General features: G+C 36.4%; 1 protein-coding gene across 1 annotated transcript in view; it reads right to left on the bottom strand.

The window, feature by feature from the left end:
* ADAM28 (ADAM metallopeptidase domain 28) overlaps positions 1-18,979 on the bottom strand; it is a 67,464-nt gene that overhangs the window by 13,574 nt on the left and 34,911 nt on the right. Inside the window, exons 10-18 of the mRNA XM_004619161.2 lie at positions 14,744-14,828; positions 11,713-11,843; positions 9,491-9,668; positions 8,465-8,554; positions 6,523-6,718; positions 4,447-4,549; positions 2,046-2,205; positions 1,372-1,452; positions 515-593 (exon numbers count right to left, since the gene is read on the bottom strand). Coding sequence (XP_004619218.2) covers positions 515-593; positions 1,372-1,452; positions 2,046-2,205; positions 4,447-4,549; positions 6,523-6,718; positions 8,465-8,554; positions 9,491-9,668; positions 11,713-11,843; positions 14,744-14,828 — 1,103 coding nt within the window. The remainder of the gene's footprint in view (positions 1-514; positions 594-1,371; positions 1,453-2,045; positions 2,206-4,446; positions 4,550-6,522; positions 6,719-8,464; positions 8,555-9,490; positions 9,669-11,712; positions 11,844-14,743; positions 14,829-18,979) is intronic.

Genomic DNA, 18,979 nt, shown 5'->3' with positions numbered 1-18,979 from the left:
TGATTACTACCATAAGAAGATCCAAGTATAAAATAAAATTTAACTCAATATACTTTAGATTCCAGAGTTGACAATGTATATATGTAAATAAGAATAGGCATTTTATCGTTTTGCATTCAATGGATTTATAGCACAGTGGGTAGGGCATTTGCCTTACACGTGGCCAACCTGGGTTTGATTTCTTCATCCCTCTCAGAGAGTTCGGCAAGCTACGGAGAGTATCCTGCCCACACGACAGAGCCTGGCAAGCTACCCATGGTGTATTGCATATGCCAAAAACAGTGACAAGTCTCACAATGGGGATGTTACTGGTGCCTGCTTGAACAAATAAATTAACAAAAAAGAAAGAAAGAAAAGAAAGGAAAAGTTGCTCAAGTGACCCTAGATTAATACTGTGGATTCATTATCTACAGAATAGGAATACCAAAAACAAAGACAAAAATCATATGATAGGAAAAAGCTTTTGGAAGAGAACTGTTTTCTCAAGTAAAACTGCACATGTAATGTTACCTACGGAAAACCATTGAGGAGTCATCACAGTCAGGAGGGGCCCATCCCTCCTGACACTGGCACTGGAGCTCATGGTCACACACCTGCAGAAACACAGTGCCATTAGTTTACATAGTAGACTGAGCATCAACCCCAGGGACCTTTTCTTTCTTTCTTTCTTTCTTTCTTTCTTTCTTTCTTTCTTTCTTTCTTTCTTTCTTTCTTTCTTTCTTTCTTTCTTTCTTTCTTTCTTTCTTCTTCCTTCCTTCCTTCCTTCCTTCCTTCCTTCCTTCCTTCCTTCCTTCCTTCCTTCCTTCCTTCCTTCCTTCCTTCCTTCTTTCTTTCTTTCTTTCTTTCTTTCTTTCTTTCTTTCTTTCTTTCTTTCTTTCTTTCTTTCTTTCTTTCTTTCTTCCTTTCATTTTTTGTGCCAGCATAGCCCACAGTCTTCAGGGGGGTTTATTCAGGGTTGACTCCTGGCCAGTGCTGAGGGTGGGTAGGCATATATATGGATTGCATATATACATATACATATACATATACATATGTATATATATATATGCACACAAGGCAAGTACCTTAACCTCTATAAATACCCTCTCTCTCTCTCTCTCTGAATTTCGAGCCGTGGAACCAAGACTAAGTTCATTATGAGAAAGGAATAATCCCTGCTCTACCATTTTTGCAACAAGTTACATGATGCATTAATTAGTAATAGAAAATTTCTACAGTAAGTTCCTAGACAAAAGTTTTCACTGAGCCAAATGACTAAGATGCTAGACAAACAATAATTTGAATTATTCAGTGCTCCAGCTTGAACAGAATCAAAACTGGCCTAAAATCGTATAAAGCCAGCAAGCTTAAGGAAACATTTTGAAAACTTACAGCATGCCCCTTGCACTTAGATGAACAATTGGTTGACTTGTAGGCTCTCTCAATATCCACACATTCTGCGTTAATGCAAACCTGAGATTGATATGAAATGAAAGTTGAGATCATGTTCAGTGCCTGCAGCTTTTTAAAATGTTATCTCTTTAGAATGTATTATATTAATATAAGCCATTATTTTACTTCTCTTTTAATTAGGAAAATCACAGCATTCTTTTTATAAGTAGAAAGATAGGTTCTAGACTTTAAAAAAAATTCTATATCCTTTTTTATTCTTTCAATTCAACTCTCAAGACTTAAATTTAGCATTGAGTTAAACTTTGCACATGGTAGAGAGTACCCATTGAGAACCTCTCAAAATTTAGGAAAACGTGTTATCAAATCATATGCAATATTAAAATTATTCTTTTTTAGTAAAACTAGATACTGTTGTCATTCTCTATTATTAGAATTATTTTTTCTAAATCTTACTGGTATTTAGAGGGAAAAAAAGTTCACCTAGGTTTGAAATGTAATACTAAATTATTTGAAATTATTCAATTAATGAATTCATGCATATAACTCGCTAAAATTTTGAAATCTGTGTTCCACAAATCATAAGGAGAACTTGAGGAGCAAATAAAAAAAGCCATCAGGATCAATTTGAGTGAAAGATACACTTAACAATTTACCTTCTGATGACCACATTTAGTTCCATTTAGTACCATGCTTATTTCTTGATTATTTTCATCAGGATCAAATGTTTTACATGTCAGGAATGTCACTATTCTTCCTTTCCAAGGCACATTATCTGATCCTCCTTGACAGAACAACTTCCCACACGTGGCATCACTGAGGGAAAATGAATGATACTACAGTTCAAATACTACAAATCAAGTAGTAGTTTCATATAAATGTAAAAATATTCAGCAAGTAATATGTGTCCTTGTAGCAAAATTCCTTATATCAATCATTAATTCTTTACATCTATTATCAAGCCCCCCCTTATTTTTAGGGTTTTTTTTTTTTGAGTCACACACAGGAGTGCTCAGGGCTTCTGGCTCTGTACTCAGGGATCACTCAGGAATCACAATTTCTGTAATATTGTTGTAACCCAGAATTCTCCCCTTCTAAAGGATAAACCTTTTGAATATTAGAAAGGCACAATGTAGGTAGAGGGATAACCTCATATTTTCTAGATATAATACCTAGGGAACAAAGGCGAAGCTCTTCATCACGCAATACAGCTATTAACTAATTTACTACCAAAGGGCTGGAGCGATAGCGCAGTGGGTAGGGCATTTGCCTTGCACAAAGCCGACCAGGGTTCGATTCCTCCGCCCCTCTCGGAGATCCTGGCAAGCTACTGAGAGTGCCTCGCCCACATGGCAGAGCCTAGCAAGCTACCCGTGGCATATTTGATATGCCAAAAACAGTAACAAGTCTCACAATGGAGACGTTACTGGTGCCTGCTTGAGCAAATCGATGAACAATAGGATGACAGTGACAGTGACCAAAGGTGAACACAGTTGATGCCAATAAAAATGCAGTCAATTGTTTCATGCTGATTTCAGATGTGAAATTTTTAACTATGAAAAATTATGCAGAAAATAATGGATTCTGATTCTTGTAATGTATCTGGAGACAGTTAAAAATATGGCTGAGAAACAAGGAAAGACATGAAAACCAGAAGGTGTTTGACAGTTTTAATTAGAGTTTATAGGAAGGACTAGGGCAGAGCCAACAGTTCCATACATATACTCCTCTAAGTAAGACACAACTAAGTAAGAAATTACTATGAGGACAACCTGTGGAAATCAAAAATGCATGAGCCACTAATTACAGGGAGGGTCCACTGTTCACACAAATGATTATAAAAGTCATTGGTATTTGCATGTACTGCAGAGGAAAGGCTGAATTACTATGTTCCCCATTCACTATCATTCAAACTCAATATTGACCTTTCTCATTATGCCAATGTCACAAGTAAACTTTTATAGATTTTCCTACTTTTGCATCAACACTGATTTCCTATAAAGACGAGAGTAGAGGATGTGTTGTCTTTTAGAAGCAGAATAAGTAAGAGATGGCTTCATATTCCTAATATAATTTGTTTGACAAAATCTATTATTAAAAAAGTAGCATTTGGGGCCGGAGTGACAGCACAGCGGGTAGGGCGTTTGCCTTGCACTCAGCCGACCCAGGTTCGATTCCCAGCATCCCATATGGTTGCCTGAGCACCGCCAGGGGTAATTTCTGAGTGCCAGTCAGGAGTAACCCCTGTGCATTGCCAGATGTGACCCAAAAAGCAAAGATAAATAAATAAATAAATAAAATAAAAATAAAGTGGACCTTTAAAAAAAAGTAGCATTTTATAGAAAAACTGAAAAATTATGATCTGCCTGACTTCATTTATAATACTTTGCTTGTGCAACATTTAGGGTATGTGTAGTTTTATCATCTGAATTTTTAAAAAAAAATCTTAAAATCACAGAATTAAAAACTTACATAAAAATCTCACCATAATCTCATGTTATTGTGTATTTTATTTTTAATTTATGTGTCCTTTTCTTTTCTCCTTCTATATAATTTTATTTATCTAATCACATGACAAGCCTAAATAGAAAAGGACTTGCAATGCACTAGTCAATTCCTTTAAGTTGATAAACATTCTATACCTAGAATTATAATTAAAAGATTTTTAAATTATGATGCTAATATATAATATCTGCAGGCAAATTTCCATCCATATACTGTTCCATTCTCCATCTCAAATGCTCATTTCACTTAACAAAGACTGGACTTGGAAGCATCTGAAGATCCACCATGTGACATTTGAAGAAAGATTCTCCCTTATTTTTTTATTCATATTAAAAATATAATAAAGAACATGGCACCTAACAGTCACTCAATGATTATTTATTAAATAATACTCATTTTCAAATTCATTTTTATAAACTGTGTGTTTGAGAGTGTACTTTTAAAGTTTGTGGCTGAGAACCCAGTGTATGACTGAGAAAGTGAATGAGAATGTGTGACTGAGAATCTCCCTAGTTTATAAAGCTAAAGTATTCAAATCACAAGGTCACTTACTTTGCTTTACAGGGAATGTACGTGTCACCCACTTTGCGACAGTACCCATACTTCGATCCAACTTCATTCTTGCTATAACATGACTTATCAGCAGCTTGGGTTTCTGGGACCAGGTATCACATTGAATCAGAGGTCACGTTGAAAAGAAAACAGATAAGAACTTTGACACTACAAAGGGTTAATGAGATATATATTTGCATGACAAATACTATTTTATTTTGGGCATGGAGGACCATCCGACTGTAATCAGGATTTACTCCTAGCTATGCTCAGGAATCACTTCTGCAATGTTCAAGGAACCATGTGTGGAGTCAGGGATTGAACTGGAGTTGGCCACATTTAAGGTAAGCTCCATATCTGCTATATGATCTCTCTGGCTCCAAAAGTAGAATATTAGCTTAATCACATTCTCTAAAATAGAAGTTGTAATTGTCTGACATCAAAAGAACTGGCAATATTTTATCTTTATAATAAAGATGACCTGAGTATTCAGAAATATCTGAATGATTTGTTTTATGTTTAAAAAAATAACGTAAATCTAAAGACTTAACCAGGAGACTATCTGTTAGTACACTAAGGAGTCCATAGAGAAATATTGGATTGCCATTCCATTTGTATGTGCTACTGTACATATTACCTTCTTTATTTAGCCGAACACTTATTTTGTACAACGCACAGTGATAAATATCACATATTGAACTAGTCATGTAATCTCAGATCCCCATACAAACAGAACATAGTAATTAAACATTCAAGTGTTAAGTAATACTTAGCTATGTGGTCCTAGGTAACTGCATTAAATTCTACCTCTCTGTTCTGAATATTCATATATGTACATACATGTATATACATATATATCAGTGATAATAGACCATGGTTTATTTTTTGTGGTCCATGGTTAATTTATCATTGCAACTGTATCAGTAAAGCAAAAATAAAACTTAATACCCATTTCTATTTGAGTCTAAAACCTGTTTTCTTTCTTGGTGCTGAAAGGTCTAACCTTAGAGATCAGTATACGAGAAAGAAAATTTTGCATCTAGTATTTGAAAGAGCAACAAACTAAGCCAAAACTAATTCAAAATAATTTTGAAGATAATGCACCATTACAAGAAAATTGTAGAGCTTATTATAATTTGTATGCTCAAACCAATTTATTTCATGCTTTAATGACTACTATGCTAGTTATTACCATATAGTCTTGATTATTTTTCTCAGAAACATGGTTTTTTTACTATCATAAGATATATACACTGAAGAAATAATGTATCAGGCATGAATAATTAGGAATCAGCATTTTACTAATGGCAAACTTCACTGTGCCATTTCTACGCTAGATAGAATACTGTTGCTACTCTTTTTCCTCAATTAACAGTATAATTGTTATAATATAATTATATAATCATGTTATAATATAATACAATTTATAATATAATAATTTTATTCTCTAGGCACCAAATATTAAAATATCAGAGGTATAGTGATTGCAGCAGACAGATAACACTCTAATTTGTTGTTCACTTTGAGGAATTTCTCAGTTATTGACTATCATCAAAAATTTTTTGACTGATAACATAAGCAAGTACTCCAAAAGTAAATAGTTAAGAAGAGAAGTACAAGAATATTCTTTTAGACTTAAATGCATTTTTCTAAATTCTATCTGAAAAGATGAGCTTGTGCCTAAATCTAAGCATTTTGTAACATACACACCAGCATTGAACAGTAAGTAAAACAGAGCTTTACAATTTAATAAATGTAGGTTAACTTACACTTATTTATATTTTATGCTGTATACTCTGCTTCTTGGGGAAATAATGGCATTTCATATTTACTTGGGTCATCTTATTTTTATGTGCTAAATCTAACTATGCTAAAATTTACTATAAAGGATTCTTATTCAGAGTTTGTACAGTCATTTACTGTCTCAAGAAATAACAAGACAGAATGCAGCTGTGACCATGATGTCTCTAAGAATATGAGAGAGAGAGAGAAAGAGAGAGAGAGACGAGAGACAGAGACAGAGACAGAGACAGAGACAGATGGAGAGAAGCCCAAAGCAGAGGCCCGTGCTCCTACCTGGTCCCCACAGTTCCTCGCACTGCTCCTGAAGGGTGGGGCACATCCCCATCAAGCAGTAACCTTTGCCATTTTGGCAAGGGAAGCCATTGACTCGGAATCTATCACTGGGGCAAAGGCCAGATTTACCATCGCACATTTCCGGCAGGTCACACTCATCTTTGGCTGTTCTGCACACGGAACCAGCCTTCTTAAACTGCAGGGAAGTAAAAATGGAAAGCAAGCGTTTTCACTCTTGACTCGCGGTAATAACTTACAAATGAGCTTTCAATTTGGTCTTGGCAGTCTTACAGACATCCTCTTTGGCTTACATTTGCACTGTATAAACTTAAGGTATCGTCTAGTGTATTAACTGTTCACCGCGATTGATGGTCTAAAGTCTTTAACAAACAATATTTATTTCTAAATATCTAGCACAAGTGGCAGAAAAATATTAATAAAAATATACAGAAGAAAACTAAGAAATATTTGAGATGCAAAGAAGGAAGCTATTTCTTTCCTTGTTGAATGCATCTTTGTCAAGATTTTCACGGATATTTAAATTTACACTTGCATAGATTTGTTGAGGTGAGTCTTCTGTATTAAGGAAGCTAAATTTACAGGCACCAGATCAGCATACTCTGAATTTTTCCCAGGCATCACATTTCCTAATCCAAACTCCTTTGTTGTTTGTGCGGCTATTTCTTCTCAACAGCCCCCTCCCCCTTTTTTTTCAGGAATAATTTGTCAAAAGGGAGAAATAATCAAATGTTCATTTGCTCTATTAAGATCTTGTGTTCAATCATAGCAAATCTTTTCCCTATTTCCTTAAATAAACCTTACTAGAACACATATTGCCATTCCTGTGAAGAGGCCCCTGGGGAAGTGGAAGAATATTTCACCAGTTAAAGTGAACAGGTCTGTTCCTATGTCATTAACACACGTGCAATCTCCTTACAAAAGGTGAATTGGTGCATTTGAGATGCTCCAATGCGGCCCACTGCAGTAGCCAGACTAACATTCTACCGGTTGTTAAATAAATTAGGCATATACATTTTGTTCTGTCTTTGATTTTTCCTTGTCTTATTTTTGAGGGTTGCTTTCTATTTTCTATTTATATAAAATATATGGACGGCAGACATATGAGATAGTACAGTCAGTAAGGTGCCTGCTTTTTGCATGCAGCTACCCTGGCTTGATCCTTGACACTCCGTATGGACCTCTGAGCCTTACCAGGAGTGAGTCTTGCACACAGAGCCAGTAGTAACCCCTGAGAATCATGAGTGTGGCCCCCAAAACCACCCAATTACATTCTGTGCTACTTGAACAGAAATAAGTTCCTTGATCTTTAGGAATCAACATAATTAATAAGACAAATACAAAAATATATAAACCTAATATTGAGTAATATGCAACACTGAAATGTAAAATATTAAGTCTACCTTAAAGGGAAAGTTAAAAAGTCCCACAAAGAAATGACATGTTCTTTTCCAAGAATTTTATTCTAAAGTGGCTTAAAAAATAAAGATAAGGAATCACCCCCCTCAAATTATTCAAAATGAAAGTTTCTCATTGAACATATTTAAGGAATATATAATAAATGGTGAGATTTGGCCCAAGAGTATTTAGCAACATCAGAAGAAGCAACATGTAGGAGGAATATTATTGCTTTAGAAATTTACTATTTGCAATTTGACATTTAATGGCTTGATTATTTAACTCATAGTTCTCTGTTTTGAGCTGTTTCTTCAAAATCAAAATGAGATAATAGTCTCTCCCTCAAAAGGTGGTTACGATATCAAATAGTCAATGTGCATACAACATTGGAGGAGGATTTTATTATATGCCATGATTTTATGATAGAAAACATCCACTCATCAATTATACTTACAAATTTCCAACATTGTCATATAAAACACATAGAAATCATAACCACAAATAAAAAATAAAATAATAAACTTACCTGACATTTTTCACAGCATTCTCCTAAAGCACATTGGTAATGTGCTTTGATTTTACATGTTTTAGCATCACAGCAAATGTTGGTACATTCCTAAAAATACCATACAAGAATATGTGATATTTTATTAAAATTTATTAATTACACAAAATCTATAGTTTTTAAAGTATTTTCAACAAAAGAAGAGATATGGCAAAACTTAACTTTAGAAATTAGATTTTTAAATCACTGGTGGTTTTTTTATTTTTCTGAATTCTACATATCCTTTTTAAAGTTTGACATCTTTTTCTAGTTTTCTCAACCTTCCACAGTAATACTGGTAAAATGTAAGAGAAAGCAAAAGAAAAAATAGTTTTTTTAAAGTAAAATTAGATTATTTAAATAGTTAACACGATTTACTCAAGATATTTGTACCTATCCAGCAATAAATTTAGCATCTGAAACAAGTACATTATACTTTTAAAGTATACTTACTTACCAATTTTTTACATTTAATTTAACTTTGTGTATGGAAATATATTTTGAAAAATCACCCAGTTGTACAAGGTGTATACCTCTACCTCAAAACCTGATCCCATAGCTGTTTAGATTTCATAAGTGGAATGTTCTATTTCAAGTTATAAACTTTTAAGGTTAAAACTATTGTTTTAATGTTAAGTATAAACATCATCTAGGAATGATTACTCTCTAGAATGAATAAATTTGTAATTCTATTTTGAAGTTACTAAAAAGCTAACACCGAGGGGGGTTGGTGGTTTCCATGTTCAATATTAATAATATAGGTCCAAAATTTTGTGAAGATGCAGATCCCAAGTTGGTAAGTGGAACTTAAATAAAAACGAATGGAGAATGAGCCCTAGAGGGAAATTAGCAATTCAGAAAGGCAAACCTGGCAAATCTTTTTAAGTGAGCATGACCAAAACTCAAAACACATACAACTTCACATTCAACTATACATTCTTAAGCAATTTATCTTCTTAGCAACTCAAAAACACTCTAGATCATTTGATTGTAGAAAGTATTTGCTACCTCAGGGGTCCCACAGTCACAGTCTTCTCCCATTTCCACCAACTGGTTTCCACAGATTGGGGTGGATATGATATCGGTAGGTAATGGAGCATTAAAGAGGCAGTTTGAAGATTTCTCTTCAAAGAACTTGTCATAGCTGACACGACTGCAAGAACTAAAGTCTGTAGGGATATAGAAGCTGGGAAGAGAAGGAAGCGAAAATAAAATGCAGACTTGCTGAACACATACGCAATGTTTGCAGACAGTAGCTAAGATGTAGCCCAAAACCAAGAAACCAAATCTACTCCACAGACCAGTTGCTAAATTGTTATCTCATTTGTTTGTCCACTTAAATTAACTCAATTCTGTGGACACGCATCCCCACATAGGAGAAAAGAAAAACAAAAAATGCTTCTGACTCTTTCCGATAGTCATACTCAGATGTAGGTAATTTGGGTTGTGAATGCCTAAGGGCAATGAATCGCATTTATTTACATTTTGAAAATTCATTTTCCCAGAATCTCAGCATTCCACAAATATATATATATACATATATATATATATATATATATATTTAAAAGCTAAAACAGCACTATTTAGGGGAGCTAACCTAAGAGATGTAGTTTCCTGCAGCCAGGCACTCTTGTATAGAAGGGAATAAGAGACTGGAACTCATGTGAGCTGGAAGAGGGAAATAGAAAAGAGGAGGATTCGGGCTGGAGCAACAGTCTCATCTGTGGAATATAAAATGGCAGAGTAGGAAACTAATACCCAAGAATAGTAGTATATAATACCAGGAGGTTGACTCCATGGCTTGGAAGCTAGCCTCACACGCTGGGGGAAAGTCATCCCAGATAGAGAAGGGAACACCAAGTAAAATGTGATTGGAAATCCCGAGTGGGGAGGGAGATGCACGCTGAAAGTAGACTAGAGACTAAACACGATGGCCACTCAATACCCCTATTGCAAACCACAACATGCAAAAGGAGAGAGAGAGAACAAATTGGAATGCCCTGCCACAGAGGCGGAGTGGCGTGGGGGGGATGGGATAGGGGGGTGGGAGAGATACTGGGTTCATAAGTGGTAGAGAATGGACACTGGTGGAGGGATGGGCTCTCGAACATTGCATGAGGGAAAAACAAGCACGAAAATGTGTGAATCTGTAACTGTACCCTCACTGTGACTCACTAATTAAAAAATAAATAAATTATTAAAAAAATTAAAAAATAAATAAATTTTAACTTAAAAAAAAGTTAGTGGATGTCAGCTTGGAAGCTGGCCTCAAATGCTGGGGCAAATGCAAAGGCAGCTCAGATAGGGAAGGGAACACCAAGTAAACCGTGTTTGGAGGATCCTTTGGGTTGGGAGATGCGTGCTGAATGTAGACTATAGGTCAAACACAATGGCCACTCAATGCCTCTATTGCAAACTACAACACCCAAAAGGAGGGAGAACAGAGGTGGGGTAGGGGGGAAGGGGTGGAGGTGGGGAGAAGAATACAGGGATCATTCGTGGTGGAAAATGGGCACTAATGGGTACTTGATCATTGTATGACTGAAACACAAACACGAAAGTTTGTAAGTATGTAACTGTACCTCACAGTGATTTAGTAGTTAAAAAAAAAAGTTAGTGGGAAAAAAAAAACAGCACAGCAGGTAGGGCATTTGCACGTGGCTGACCATTCCATATGGTCCCCTGAGCACCACCAGGAGTAATTCCTGATTGCAGAGCCAGGAGTAACCCCTGTGCATTGCTGGGTGTGATCCAAAAACCAAAAAAAAAAATAGAAAAGAGGAGATGAACAGAGATAGAGATTATGAGACTTTTAGAAACAAAATTGTCTAACTGTGTATAAGGCAAGGCAAGAACGTGTAACCACTTTTCATAGTCTCTTCATCCTCCTATGAGAACTTAGAATTTTCTTCAAGAGTTTTTCTACCTCTCCTCATTCTGAATTAATTGAAAATTTAATAAATACTAATAATTTCCAGAAATTAGGTTTTGTACAGCTAGGAAGAGCAAATGAGAGCTAGTCTCCTCAACATTAAGATACAATATGTTTAAACTAACTTGGTAAAATAATTCATATTAGATAAGGAATGATGCACATTCATGACTCTGTTTAGAAGCTGTTATATAACAATTTAAAAGCATAGCCATGTTTCTGAGGATGACATAAAAGAGTGGCACAGCCCAGAGTAATACAAAATAGTGACCAATAGTCCAGCCACAGAAAGTCTCACCTTAATGCTTTGTCCATCACACATATTGTAGAAGGGCACTTGCAAACATAGGAGTCATGAAACATTCCAAAGTTATGGCCCATTTCATGGGCCATTGTTCCCGCAACTCTAAGAACATTGTCACTGTGGTCCTGAGGATGAAAATGGGAAAAAAGATTCACTGATTTGCAAAGTGAATTGGTACACAGAGTTTAATTTTTTTTCTTTTCCTATCACTGGGCAGAGTACAGATATATTAAAACTTCAACCTTCTAACTCTACTGTCTTTCTCTGTATTGATGAGTCTGTCTGTCTGATACTGTTTCATCCTATTGAAATCAATCTGGAAAATCTATGTAACAGATAGGGTACTGCAAAAGGGAAAATTGTATGCCAAAATATTCTCAAAATAAAGAGTTTTAAAATAGACTTTTATGTTTTTTGGTTGTTGTTTGGGATTCCTTTAAACTTATGACATAATATTTAAATAATTATTTTTATATCTTAAATATTTTTTTCTGGGATGACTCCCATTCTTTCTCTTTAAGTAAGCCCAGATTTTAATACTTTATTTTGGAAGAATTCTCCCAAACAGTGCTTAGGAACCCTGAGTGTCACTCATGGTCTATTATCCATCTCAGCTGGATAATTTAGTATTTTGATAGGTTATGTTGTTCAACCTAGACCATATGGTTTTAGGGCCTTGAAGGCTACATTCAATGGTGTTTTTTTGGAGGGTGGGATATTCAATGATAAAGAACAATAATGAGGCTTTCACATGGACTTTCAGGAATGATCCTTGAGCACAGAGCCAGGAGTAAGCCCTGAATTCAGTCAGATGTGGCATCAAAACCAAATAAATCAATAAAGATTTCTAAAAGACAAAATAGCTATGCTGAATGTATCTAAGCTGCACCAGAATGCTGGACATTATTAAATTGTGTACAAAACTTTAAAAGGGAGATTTGAACACCATAAATTATAAATGTTAAAGGGTCTAATGACCATAATGATCAAATATGGTTTTTTTGTTGTGGTTGTGGTATGAAAACATATAATATTTAGAGACTAAAATTATATTTCTGAAACATAATTATTCCAACTAACATCACCTCAATTCAAGCAAACAAATGCCAGAAATAAAAAAAGGCAAAAAATGAAATTACATTGTCTTCAATAACCTTTATAGATTCATAGTGTCTGATAAACTAGATTTAATGTATCAAAAATGTCAAAAGGAATTGCTTGACTGGAAAAATAAAATGAAAATCGATCAAAGCAAACAAACATAAAAGAATATAAACGTTTTGAGAATCAATATAAATGGTTGTATATGGCAGAAATACTACAGGGGTTATGGCATTTGTTTACACATGGTCAGCCTGAGTTCAATTCACAGAACCATATATGCTCTCCTGAGCACCACCAGGAATGATTCCCTGAGTGCAGAGCCAGGAGTTAGCCCTGAGCATAAATGAATCTGGCCTAAGACAAATAAATTAAGCAAGTGGTAATATATGTATATGTAAGTGGACTCTCAGAAAGAGAAATGAGCAAGAACAAATGAATACATAGATGATGATAGAATTTTAAAAAATCAATAATTTAAATCATCATCACACATGCTTCTCAATGATAGAAGGGGAAAAAAAAAGAAAAAAGAAACCAGATAATTCAAGATCAATTTTAGCTACATAAAATGCAAGTACACAAACATAAACATCTTAGAAGCACAAAAGTGATATACAGAAGGAAATGTAAATATTAATGCTGTATTTAAAAAGAAAAAAAAACCTGAAATTAAAATTCCAAAATTATTCTTTGAGTCAGAGAGATAGCACAGTGGGTATGGTGCTTGCTTTGACACAGCCAATCTAGGTTGGATCCTGGTCACTCCATATGATATCCTGAGCACCCCAAAGTGATCTCTGAGTGCAAAGCCAGGAGTAAGTCCTAAGCACAATCAAATGTAAGCTGCAAACCAAACCAAACAAAAAAATAAGTTTGAAAAATAAAGTTCATCTTTAAGCTAATAAAGAACAAATCAAATATGAGATAAGCAGAAGGATTAATTAGATAAGCAGAAGAATTAAACACAGCATAAATACAAGATAGAAGAAAACAACTCATTTAAAAAAGGGAAATCATATAGAGCAGCAACAAAGCAAAGACTATTTCTTTGAGATCAAGGAGATTAAGATCAATCATCTATACCAAACTGACCATAGCAAAATAAATAGTTTATTCTAAGTGAGAGGGTAAATATGATTACAGATTCTACAGACATTGAATAGTACATAAGGAGGTAACATAAAAATTGCTTGGGCTAGAGTGATAGTACAGCAGGTAGGGCATTTGCCTTGCACAAGGTGAACTCGGGTTTGATTCCCAGCATCCTATATGGTTCCCCAACCACTGCCAGATGTAATTCCTGAGTGCAAAGCCAGGAGGAACCCCTGTGCATTGCTAGGTGTGACCCCCACCCCGCAAAAAAAAAGTAAAGAAAAAATTGTCAACTTAAAATTAAATATGTAATTAAAACCCTTTACACACACACACACACACACACACACACACACACACACACACACATGCACAAGCCCATATCCAGCTTCTACAGTTTTACTGATAAAATAAATTAAATATTGTAGGAATAAACACTATCAATTTTTCTCAGAAAAAGAACGTGAAGAGTCAGGAACATATAATTTTATGTGAGCAGGTTTACCCTGATATTTAGTATCTAGCAACAAAATTTAAAGAACACATTACCAGGAAATAAAAATTGTAGAAAATATCTTTATGACGATCAATATGAAATCCTCAAATCTTTTTTTGCATTTTGAATCCAGCGAGATACAAAAAAGGTACAGCATCACAGCCAGATTCCACGTACTCAAGATACCTAAGACTGATACAGCATTTGAAATTCCATCAATGTTAGTTACCGTATCACAAACTAAAGGTGAAACACTATGGGATCTTCTCAATAGGTTCAGGGAAAGTCTGACACACTGGATCTGCAGAGCCAACTGATTATAGTCAAACAAACCTGAACAATGCCGACAGAGTGGTAGGGAGAACACATGGTAGACATGAAAGCAAGGCCCACCGTCGTTCCAGAAAGTTCTGTTGACCTGAAAGAAAGCAAAAAAAGACATGTTCAATTTAAATGACTATCCTAAAATATGTTGGCACAAAAGTTTACATTGTGAATCAAACTTTGGAAAATTTCCTTCAATTCTGGAGTTTGCTTGAGCCTTCATGAAATTTGTTTTTGGTGCAGGGGGCTCCCAACCAGTGCTCAGGACATTCAGGGGCTTCTCCTAGACACACTATCACCTAAGGCAGGTTGTCAAATGTAGTCTGAACATATCCTGCAGTGCTCAGGGGTCAGCAGGGTTGCACACAGCAATGTTAAGTGTTCTGGGTTGAAGAGGGGTTGAGATTTTCTTATATAGCACACTCTAACATCATCAGAAAGACAAGTGCCAGATTCAATCACTTTTAATATCTCATTTTTAATTCATGCTTATTATATTTTATTTGTCTTTTATGTTTTGATTTTTAGGTTACATGCCATGGTGCTCAGGACTTACTCCTGTCTCTGTGCTCAGGGATCACTGCTGGCAGGCTTGGGGAACCATATGGGATGTCGGACATTGAACCTGGGTCTACTGTGAGCAAGGCAAGCACTCCACCCATAAGTCTATCACTCTGGCCCCAGCTATTGTATTTTTTATTGTGGAAGTCATCCCTTGTTCAAAATAATGGGGAAGCTTCTATCATAATAAATATTTAATAATATTTAAATATTAAAATATTCAAAGCAAGCAGAGTCTCTTGCCCGCACACCTGGCTGTCTTCCCTGGGGCCCCTCGGAGGGGATGGGCTCCAGTTTCCCTCTCCACAGCGAGCAGAGCTCCCGGCAGCCGAGGACCACCGGAACCTAGCTACAGCCATGCTGGAGGCTCCTCTCCACATGTTCGGACAGGCCTCATGCATGAAGGTACCAGCAGAGGAACCCAGGACCACCGGAACCTAGCTACAGCCATGCAAGCAGCTTCGAGATATCTTTAGCCTGCTTCTCCCTTTGGGAGAAACTGGCAGTCTTCTGAGAGTTTCCTGCCCACATGGAACAGCCTTGCAAGCTTCCCATGGTGTATTCAAATGCAAAATCCAGTAACAAGCTGAATCTCATTCCCGTGACCCTGAAGAGCCCCCAGTGCAACATCGTTGGGAGGGCCAAGTCCAGATGGATTTCTAAGATCTCAGGGAAAGAACGAAATGAGAGGTTACTGGGCCCGCCCGAGAAATTGGTGATTAACGGGCTATCATGATCGTGATTATTAAATCATAAATATTTGACTTATTTGTATTTTTGCCATTAATATAATTTGAGAGTCTCTTGCCCGCAAGCCTGGCTGTCTTCCCCGGGGCCCCTCGGAGGGGATGGGCTCCAGCTTCCCTCCCTACCCCAAGCAGAGCTTCCAGCAGCCAAAGACCACCGGAACCTAGCTACAGCCATGCTTGAGGCCCCTCTCCACACGTTCGGACAGGCCTCATGCATGAAGGTACTAGCAGAGGAACCCAGGTGTGTGTAATCCCATCAACAGCCAACATCCAGAGACAGACTTAAAAGCAAGCTCTCAGAAGAGAGTGATGCAGAGAGTCTCTTGCCCGCACACCTGACTGTCTTCCCCAGGGTCCCTCAGAGAGGGTGGGCTCCAGCTTCCCTCCCCACCCCGAGCAGAGCTCCCAGCGGCTAAAGACCCATGCACGAAGGTAGTGGCAGAGGAACCCAGGTGCATGTAATTCCATCTACAGTCAGCACCCAGAGACTTAAAAGCAAGCTCCCAGGAGATATCTTGTAGCCTACTTCTCCCTCTGGGAGAAACTGGCAATCTTCAGAGAGTTTCCTGCCCACATGGGGACAGCCTTGCAAGCTTCCCATGGTGTATTTATATGCTAAATCTAGTAACAAGCTGGATCTCATTCCCCTCACCCTGAAAGAGCCCCCAGTGCGACGACATCGTTGGGAGGGTCGAGTCGAGATGGACCTCTAAGATCTCAGGGAAAGGACGAAATGAGAGGTTACTGAGCCCGCCCGAGAAATTGGTGATTAATGGGATTTTGTGATCGTGATTGTGAATATTAATTTGAATACTAATATAATGTCTTGTTTAAAGTTATGTATTTTTATATATATTTTGATTTGTTTTAGTATTCTTAGCTCCTAAGGATTTGGATTTAGGATTCATTTCAAAACTTTCTCATTGAATTATGCTCTTGAAACATTTATCTTATTAAAAAGGATTTTGAACCACTTATGTTTGCTTTAACTTCTTTCTTTTTTTATCAATTTGTACTAATCCCTTATACCACTTTTGTTATTTAATTTCTTTCAAGATCCAAAGACATTGTTTGTCTTTACACATTTGCAAAGCAGTATAACATTTAGGCCACAAGTGCTGTGCTCAGGGTTTTACGCCTGATTCTGTGCTCAAGAATCACTCCTAGAGGTACTCAGTGGACCATAAGCAGATCTAGGTATGTAAGCGGGGTTTAGTGCATGTAAGACTAGTACCTGACCTACCGTACTATCATTCTAGTCCTTCTCCCTTTTTAGTTATTTCTATTCTGTATTTTATTCTGATATATTCAAGAAATTTACACTTGGCAATCGGATTAACATTTTCTCTCTCTCTCTAGCTCTCTCTGTATCTTTGTCATATGTTTGACAACTTGCTTATGATTTTACATATATTCTATTACTTTACAATATGGGATATATCAGAATATACCTGGCCCTGGATCGAGTCCAATAAGAATTAAATCCTTTCTTACTAGTAGCATGAGATCAAAGAAAATGACTGTCTCTCCACAAAATGTACTATGTTCCATAGTGCTCTCTTGAGTCTAACTCACCTTTCAAAATTAAGGAATTGTAGCAGCTATTCTTCAAAGATAACCCTCAGTGAATCAGTCTTGCCGTTTTCGCATCCTGTGTAGTTCCTTCTCTTGATCTGAATTGGCCCAATGACCTGTTCTTTACCAGAAGAATATACCAGAAGTGATATGGTATGATTCTCTCCTTGACTTCTTAAAATATTTCTTATGGGCAAAGTTAACCACCTTGCAGGGTGTTCTGATACCCAAACTGCCATGGGAAAGAAATGTCGAACTAACCAAATAAAGGACTGCACATAACTGTCTACCTTTCTGCTCCAGGCAAGACCAAACATATGTGAAGAATCGTATATCAAAAAGTTTTGGGCTAATTTATTAGGCAGGGCTAGAGAAACATATTAGTTAACTCTGACAGATCTATGCTTATTTCTTACAATGTGCACTTTTTTTCTTGGGAAATAAAGATCCAGTAACTTTAAATCACTCTCTCCTGCTTTAAACTGCAAATTATCCAGCAGAATTTTCTTGATTTATATGGAGGCATATACTCAGTGGCCTTGTGCATCTTAATCATTATATTTTTTCCCTCTTTTTTAGTCACTCTAATAATATGGCAAAAATGTTGACCTAGAATAGATTATTCACTTTTTTTGAATCTTAAAGTTTGTCTTAATTACCATTTACAGTGAATATCTTTTTTAAAAAATAGGGCTGTAAGTCAGTGGTAGAGCACTTGCCATGTAAGTGTGAGACTCTGGGTTTAGTACTCAGCCCTGCAAAGAATAAAAATAGCAAATAGAAATAAAAAATTAACTGAATTCTGCCCAAAAGGAGAGAGGAAGAGAGAGAAGAAAAGTGCCTGCCATAGAGGTAGGCAGAGGGTGAGGGACGGGGGATAATGGGAAGGAAACTGGTACACTGGTGCTGGGAAGCGTACACTGATAGACGGATGGGTGTTGGAATATTGTATGACTGAAATCCAATCATGAACATCTTTGTAAATAAATAAATAAATTTTTAATAAAAAAAGAAATATACTGCATGAGCTTGGTTATTGCACGTAATCCATGATAAAAAGATTGAACTTTATAACAAACCTAAGTTTCTAGGTCTGTTGAACTGCTGATTATCTGATTCTAAGGTAATAAATGCCAATTTTAATAATAATAAATAATCAACTGAATTTAAATGCTTTACATTATTTAAATCTGTTCTTTTCTTTCTGTAATCCCAATAAAGACAAAAAAACTTCTTATGAATCATGGCTAAATGTTTAACTTAAGGGGCTGGAGTGATAGCACAGCGGGTAGGGCATTTGCCTTGCACGCTGCAGACCCGGATTTGATTCCCAGCATCCCATATGGTCCCCTGAGCACCG

The sequence above is a fragment of the Sorex araneus genome, chromosome 7, assembly GCF_027595985.1.
Source record: "Sorex araneus isolate mSorAra2 chromosome 7, mSorAra2.pri, whole genome shotgun sequence".
NCBI lineage: Eukaryota > Metazoa > Chordata > Mammalia > Eulipotyphla > Soricidae > Sorex > Sorex araneus.
This window is presented reverse-complemented; position numbering and strand designations above follow the sequence as displayed.